The 7,930-nt window shown below is 38.5% G+C and overlaps 1 protein-coding gene across 1 annotated transcript in view; it reads right to left on the bottom strand.

Moving 5' to 3' along the window:
* Positions 1-6,151: 6,151 nt before the first annotated feature.
* The window catches only part of rpgrip1l (RPGRIP1 like), a 53,486-nt gene continuing 51,707 nt past the window's right edge, over positions 6,152-7,930 (bottom strand). The window contains 4 exon segments of the mRNA XM_041794678.1: positions 6,152-6,169; positions 6,172-6,218; positions 6,667-6,803; positions 7,446-7,530. Of these exon segments, the coding sequence (XP_041650612.1) occupies positions 6,152-6,169; positions 6,172-6,218; positions 6,667-6,803; positions 7,446-7,530 (287 nt within the window).

The raw sequence follows: 7,930 nt of genomic DNA, 5'->3' as shown, positions 1-7,930 counted from the left end.
AAGGATGGAATGTTTTATTTGCATTAAAAAGATGACATCATCTTGAAAAACAATGGTGGAATGCTTCATTGGGTTACGAAGATGACATGAATTTCAAAGTAATGGATGTTTCATTGCAGTAGAAGGATGATGTAATCTTTAAAGGCAGAGGGCAGAATGTTGGTGAAGCCTGAGGTGTTGGGGGCTTTTCCTCTGTCTTTTCTAAATAGTCGGTCATAGTTGGTAACTTTTGGAAATGATCCTTACGTAGGCCTGTCTGAAATTAAGCAGAAATTGTTTTTGGATTTTTCCCTGTTTTTTTTTTAGTGAAATCCTGCAGCTTCTGTCCATGCAGCTCTGATCCTTCTACTCTTATTCATCAGTCCTAAAGCTGCTCTTTGACCCCAGGAAGCTGTGATTTTATCAGCATTTATATAACCTTTATGAAACCCTCCTTACATACATCTTTGTGATATTCTACAGGGGTTTTTGGATGCTGTGGCTCGTTTATGTGTCCTTCATAAACAGCTGAATCCTGCAGACGTCCCGCTGAATCACAGAGAGATAAATCACCTTTCAGAGCAAACAGAGAGGCTACCATGGAGATGTCAGCAGCAGAACCACGCAGACATAATATAGCTTCAAGACAATCAGGGTTTACCCAATAAAGACTGAAATAACCACCACAACTACGCACTGGTGCATTCAATTCTTCAAACACAAAGACTGCAGAACAGATCTGATGGTAGAACATTCCAAAGGATCCATGGAGGGTATTCTGGACCTGATTCCTGATCACATGATCCAAAGGAAGAACGTCGTTCTCCTCTAAATCCTGATACTTGCTTGAAAAAGGCCATATAGGGAACTGGTTAAAGCGGAGAATAATGTTACACATGTACTAGTTTAACCAGCTTTAGCAGCAGTAAAGTTAGGGCTGTAGGGTCAGAGAATAATGTTACACATGTACTACTTTAACCAGCTTTAGCAGCAGTAAAGTTCAGGTTAAAAACGTAAAAATAAAAAAGTCCTAGTTTTACCTGCTGCAGTGAATGCTGCCGTCTCCTTAGATGGTCCAGTCCACTCCGTCAACTCTTCCTCTCCAGTCTCCTCCTCGTCGTCTCCTCCTCGTCCTCGGGTGTCAGCTGGATCTGTCAGCTGCTTCACTCCATCAGAGCCTCATCATTTCTGTGAACAGACGGCGGCCTTTCAGTGGGACAGGAACAAAAACAAGAGGACCAATAGAACCACGGTCTGATTAAAGACTATAGACTCTACATAGACATCCATCTACTATAGACCATCTACTACAGCAGGAGCAGAACGTCATGTTAGATACTTCTGCTGCAGAATTTACCTTAATGAGACTGATCCAGCAGGAAATAGAGCTCAGAGCAAAACCACCTCATGGGAAAATCCACAACGATAAATAGGTGAACACAGAATTAAGACAGCTATCTGTGAACTGGCAGTAGAATTCTTTCCCATCGGACTGTTTCCGTGTTGTGATTTAAAAAAAAAAAAAAGAAACATCAAAAAACAGAGCACTGGTGATGTAACATTCTTTTTTCTCTCATGTGTGACTCACTGCAGGTGCTGTGAGAAAAAGAATGTTACATCACTAGTGTTCTGAACCTTTATCTTTTATGAATCAGAACATAAAAACATTTATTTATTTCCTTTTTGAACTCAAACTTATAAACACATTTTTCTGTTTAACATTTTTCTATTCCCGGTTTAATCTGAACTCCCTAAAGCGCCCAGAGAGGTTTTTCCAGTTTGGTTTCCTATTTCTAAACTGTTTTTAGTCTCTTTCTAGATTTTAGATCCTCATTTTAACAAAAAATAAACTGGCTGTAAAATACACTGACAGAAAGAGAGCTTTGACTTAATGTTTGTATTGGAAACTGAGCTAAAACAACTCCAAGTCTGTTATTCTGACTGAGAATGAGGAAACAGCTAGCCTTGTTAGGCTAAAGGACATGGTTTTAAAGCTAACTACACTTAGCATCAAAGTTAAAATCTAGAAACAGCTAGCCTTGTTAGGCTAAAGGACATGGTTTTAAAGCTAACTACACTTAGCATCAAAGTTAAAATCTAGAAACAGCTAGCCTTGTTAGGCTAAAGGACATGGTTTTAAAGCTAACTACACTTAGCATCAAAGTTAAAATCTAGAAACAGCTAGCCTTGTTAGGCTAAAGGACATGGTTTTAAAGCTAACTACACTTAGCATCAAAGTTAAAATCTAGAAACAGCTAGCCTTGTTAGGCTAAAGGACATGGTTTTAAAGCTAACTACACTTAGCATCAAAGTTAAAATCTAGAAACAGCTAGCCTTGTTAGGCTAAAGGACATGGTTTTAAAGCTAACTACACTTAGCATCAAAGTTAAAATCTAGAAACAGCTAGCCTTGTTAGGCTAAAGGACATGGTTTTAAAGCTAACTACACTTAGCATCAAAGTTAAAATCTAGAAACAGCTAGCCTTGTTAGGCTAAAGGACATGGTTTTAAAGCTAACTACACTTAGCATCAAAGTTAAAATCTAGAAACAGCTAGCCTTGTTAGGCTAAAGGACATGGTTTTAAAGCTAACTACACTTAGCATCAAAGTTAAAATCTAGAAACAGCTAGCCTTGTTAGGCTAAAGGACATGGTTTTAAAGCTAACTACACTTAGCATCACAGTTAAAATCTAGAAACAGCTAGCCTTGTTAGGCTAAAGGACATGGTTTTAAAGCTAACTACACTTAGCATCAAAGTTAAAATCTAGAAACAGCTAGCCTTGTTAGGCTAAAGGACATGGTTTTAAAGCTAACTACACTTAGCATCAAAGTCAAAATCTAGAAACAGCTAGCCTTGTTAGGCTAAAGGACATGGTTTTAAAGCTAACTACACTTAGCATCACAGTTAAAATCTAGAAACAGCTAGCCTTGTTAGGCTAAAGGACATGGTTTTAAAGCTAACTACACTTAGCATCAAAGTTAAAATCTAGAAACAGCTAGCCTTGTTAGGCTAAAGGACAGGGTTTTAAAGCTAACTACACTTAGCATCAAAGTTAAAATCTAGAAACAGCTAGCCTTGTTAGGCTAAAGGACATGGTTTTAAAGCTAACTACACTTAGCATCAAAGTTAAAATCTAGAAACAGCTAGCCTTGTTAGGCTAGAGGACAGGGTTTTAAAGCTAACTACACTTAGCATCAAAGTTAAAATCTAGAAACAGCTAGCCTTGTTAGGCTAAAGGACATGGTTTTAAAGCTAACTACACTTAGCATCAAAGTTAAAATCTAGAAACAGCTAGCCTTGTTAGGCTAAAGGACATGGTTTTAAAGCTAACTACACTTAGCATCACAGTTAAAATCTAGAAACAGCTAGCCTTGTTAGGCTAAAGGACATGGTTTTAAAGCTAACTACACTTAGCATCACAGTTAAAATCTAGAAACAGCTAGCCTTGTTAGGCTAAAGGACATGGTTTTAAAGCTAACTACACTTAGCATCAAAGTTAAAATCTAGAAACAGCTAGCCTTGTTAGGCTAAAGGACATGGTTTTAAAGCTAACTACACTTAGCATCAAAGTTAAAATCTAGAAACAGCTAGCCTTGTTAGGCTAAAGGACATGGTTTTAAAGCTAACTACACTTAGCATCAAAGTTAAAATCTAGAAACAGCTAGCCTTGTTAGGCTAAAGGACATGGTTTTAAAGCTAACTACACTTAGCATCAAAGTTAAAATCTAGAAACAGCTAGCCTTGTTAGGCTAAAGGACATGGTTTTAAAGCTAACTACACTTAGCATCAAAGTTAAAATCTAGAAACAGCTAGCCTTGTTAGCCTAAAGGACATGGTTTTAAAGCTAACTACACTTAGCATCAAAGTTAAAATCTAGAAACAGCTAGCCTTGTTAGGCTAAAGGACATGGTTTTAAAGCTAACTACACTTAGCATCAAAGTTAAAATCTAGAAACAGCTAGCCTTGTTAGGCTAAAGGACATGGTTTTAAAGCTAACTACACTTAGCATCAAAGTTAAAATCTAGAAACAGCTAGCCTTGTTAGGCTAAAGGACATGGTTTTAAAGCTAACTACACTTAGCATCAAAGTTAAAATCTAGAAACAGCTAGCCTTGTTAGGCTAAAGGACATGGTTTTAAAGCTAACTACACTTAGCATCAAAGTTAAAATCTAGAAACAGCTAGCCTTGTTAGGCTAAAGGACATGGTTTTAAAGCTAACTACACTTAGCATCAAAGTTAAAATCTAGAAACAGCTAGCCTTGTTAGGCTAAAGGACATGGTTTTAAAGCTAACTACACTTAGCATCAAAGTTAAAATCTAGAAACAGCTAGCCTTGTTAGGCTAAAGGACATGGTTTTAAAGCTAACTACACTTAGCATCAAAGTTAAAATCTAGAAACAGCTAGCCTTGTTAGGCTAAAGGACATGGTTTTAAAGCTAACTACACTTAGCATCAAAGTTAAAATCTAGAAACAGCTAGCCTTGTTAGGCTAAAGGACATGGTTTTAAAGCTAACTACACTTAGCATCAAAGTTAAAATCTAGAAACAGCTAGCCTTGTTAGGCTAAAGGACATGGTTTTAAAGCTAACTACACTTAGCATCAAAGTTAAAATCTAGAAACAGCTAGCCTTGTTAGGCTAAAGGACATGGTTTTAAAGCTAACTACACTTAGCATCAAAGTTAAAATCTAGAAACAGCTAGCCTTGTTAGCCTAAAGGACATGGTTTTAAAGCTAACTACACTTAGCATCAAAGTTAAAATCTAGAAACAGCTAGCCTTGTTAGGCTAAAGGACATGGTTTTAAAGCTAACTACACTTAGCATCAAAGTTAAAATCTAGAAACAGCTAGCCTTGTTAGGCTAAAGGACATGGTTTTAAAGCTAACTACACTTAGCATCAAAGTTAAAATCTAGAAACAGCTAGCCTTGTTAGGCTAAAGGACATGGTTTTAAAGCTAACTACACTTAGCATCAAAGTTAAAATCTAGAAACAGCTAGCCTTGTTAGGCTAAAGGACATGGTTTTAAAGCTAACTACACTTAGCATCAAAGTTAAAATCTAGAAACAGCTAGCCTTGTTAGGCTAAAGGACATGGTTTTAAAGCTAACTACACTTAGCATCAAAGTTAAAATCTAGAAACAGCTAGCCTTGTTAGGCTAAAGGACATGGTTTTAAAGCTAACTACACTTAGCATCAAAGTTAAAATCTAGAAACAGCTAGCCTTGTTAGGCTAAAGGACATGGTTTTAAAGCTAACTACACTTAGCATCAAAGTTAAAATCTAGAAACAGCTAGCCTTGTTAGGCTAAAGGACATGGTTTTAAAGCTAACTACACTTAGCATCAAAGTTAAAATCTAGAAACAGCTAGCCTTGTTAGGCTAAAGGACATGGTTTTAAAGCTAACTACACTTAGCATCAAAGTTAAAATCTAGAAACAGCTAGCCTTGTTAGGCTAAAGGACATGGTTTTAAAGCTAACTACACTTAGCATCAAAGTTAAAATCTAGAAACAGCTAGCCTTGTTAGGCTAAAGGACATGGTTTTAAAGCTAACTACACTTAGCATCAAAGTTAAAATCTAGAAACAGCTAGCCTTGTTAGGCTAAAGGACATGGTTTTAAAGCTAACTACACTTAGCATCAAAGTTAAAATCTAGAAACAGCTAGCCTTGTTAGGCTAAAGGACATGGTTTTAAAGCTAACTACACTTAGCATCAAAGTTAAAATCTAGAAACAGCTAGCCTTGTTAGGCTAAAGGACATGGTTTTAAAGCTAACTACACTTAGCATCAAAGTTAAAATCTAGAAACAGCTAGCCTTGTTAGGCTAAAGGACATGGTTTTAAAGCTAACTACACTTAGCATCAAAGTTAAAATCTAGAAACAGCTAGCCTTGTTAGGCTAAAGGACATGGTTTTAAAGCTAACTACACTTAGCATCAAAGTTAAAATCTAGAAACAGCTAGCCTTGTTAGGCTAAAGGACATGGTTTTAAAGCTAACTACACTTAGCATCAAAGTTAAAATCTAGAAACAGCTAGCCTTGTTAGGCTAAAGGACATGGTTTTAAAGCTAACTACACTTAGCATCAATGTTTATCACGACTGGAGCAGAGAGCGGACACTGGGGTCTCCTCCCGTCTTGGTCCTGGTCCTCCCTTGTTAGCACACTGTGGGAGCCTCACAGTCCCCTCACAGAATCACGACCAGACTGCCGACCACCTCGCTGCTGTCCTTCAGGTCCACCACTGCAGACACAAACACACAGTCAGTCAGCAGCACAGCAGGAGACTACAGGAACAGCTCGGTCTGGTTAAAGGGACTCCTGTTCCTGTCCCTGTGGACCAGCATCAGGGAGAATCCGTTTACCAACACGAGTCTGTCTGACCCCTCTGCAGCAGATGAGAACATGCTGGTTTCCAGTGTGGGGTGCTGACTCGGCTAGTTTTGACTCAGGTTGACTTTCAATCAGGGAGCGGAACTCGTACCTGGTCCTTTTTATAGTTTCACCTGTGGGGAGCTCACACTAAAATGTGACCTCTGACGAACATGTTATAATAAACATGTTAGTATAACATGTTATAATAAACATGTTTAGCCGTGAGATCAGTCCTTATCGCCTGAACTACAACTGCCACTAAGAGGGTTATTGGATATTTTAGCTACATATTTCTGGGGCTGCGTGAGTGTGCGTACCGGTCAGCTCGGTCTCAGTCAGGTCTTCACGTCTCTCCAGGACGTCAGCGATCCTGATGGAGGCCACGCCCACATCCTCACACTCTCTCTCCTGCTCCTCTTCCTCTGGTGGCTCACTCACCAACGTGAAGCGGATTCTACAACACAGAACCAGATTTAAGATCAATACAGTCGTCATTTAATGTGTGATTAACAACTAGACCCTTAATTCATCTATTCAGTCATGTTATACACATTTAAAATCGCCTTTTCATCATGTTGTAATGCTGCTCTAATAGATATGAAAGAAGGAATCTCCAATTCAGTCAGGAACATTCTCATCAAACATCTAACCCTTATCAAAAGCAGCAGAAACCCCCACATACAGAGATGTGCTGTATCTGTGATGATTGTTGGGTACAATGAAGAGGTAGCTCAGCAACAATCTACTCTGTATCAGCATAGGAGGAGGCTGGGGTGGAGGAGGGGAGGCTTTGCCAGCAGCAGTGTGGTTTTATCAGCAGGGATTAGTGAGAAGGATGTCAAATTTAAATGGAGTGCTGAGCTGAGAGGATGAGCTGTGATTGGCTGTGAGAGGATAAGTGAAATCAGCTGACCATCAGCTATGACTCCAGTGTCCTGCAGGAACTAATGCTAGTCTTCATATACAGAGAAGATTCATGTTTCTGTGGCTAGAGCCAGCAGATCTTCACATCTGCTGTTTTTTTACTCTCTGTATTTCTAATTCTTGGGTTCTGATCCCACAGTCTCTGATAAATCAAATGAAAACACCATCTCACCTCTCCATTGGAGGGTTTCGTCCCTGCAGGACTCTCCTCAGCAGACGACGCCTCTCTGCGTTGTTCTCAGCATCTACAGGAACAACTAAGGACAAAAATCAGACAGTGACTGAAACACAACAGAAAAGTTTGATGTCATCATTTAAGTGAACAAACATTCCATCCTTGCCTTCAAAGATGATGTCATCATTTAAGTGAACAAACATTCTATCCTTGCCTTCAAAGATGATGTCATCATTTAAGTGAACAAACATTCTATCCTTGCCTTCAAAGATGATGTCATCATTTAAGTGAACAAACATTCTATCCTTGCCTTCAAAGATGATGTCATCATTTAAGTGAACAAACATTCTATCCTTGCCTTTAAAGATGATGTCATCATTTAAGTGAACATTCTATCCTTGCCTTCAAAGATGATGTCATCATTTAAGTGAACAAACATTCTATCCTTGCCTTCAAAGATGATGTCATCATTTAAGTGAACA

This window comes from Cheilinus undulatus, linkage group 9 (genome assembly GCF_018320785.1).
Source record: "Cheilinus undulatus linkage group 9, ASM1832078v1, whole genome shotgun sequence".
Lineage (NCBI taxonomy): Eukaryota > Metazoa > Chordata > Actinopteri > Labriformes > Labridae > Cheilinus > Cheilinus undulatus.
The sequence above is the reverse complement of the archived record's forward strand: the minus strand, read 5'-3'. Positions and strand labels throughout refer to the sequence as shown.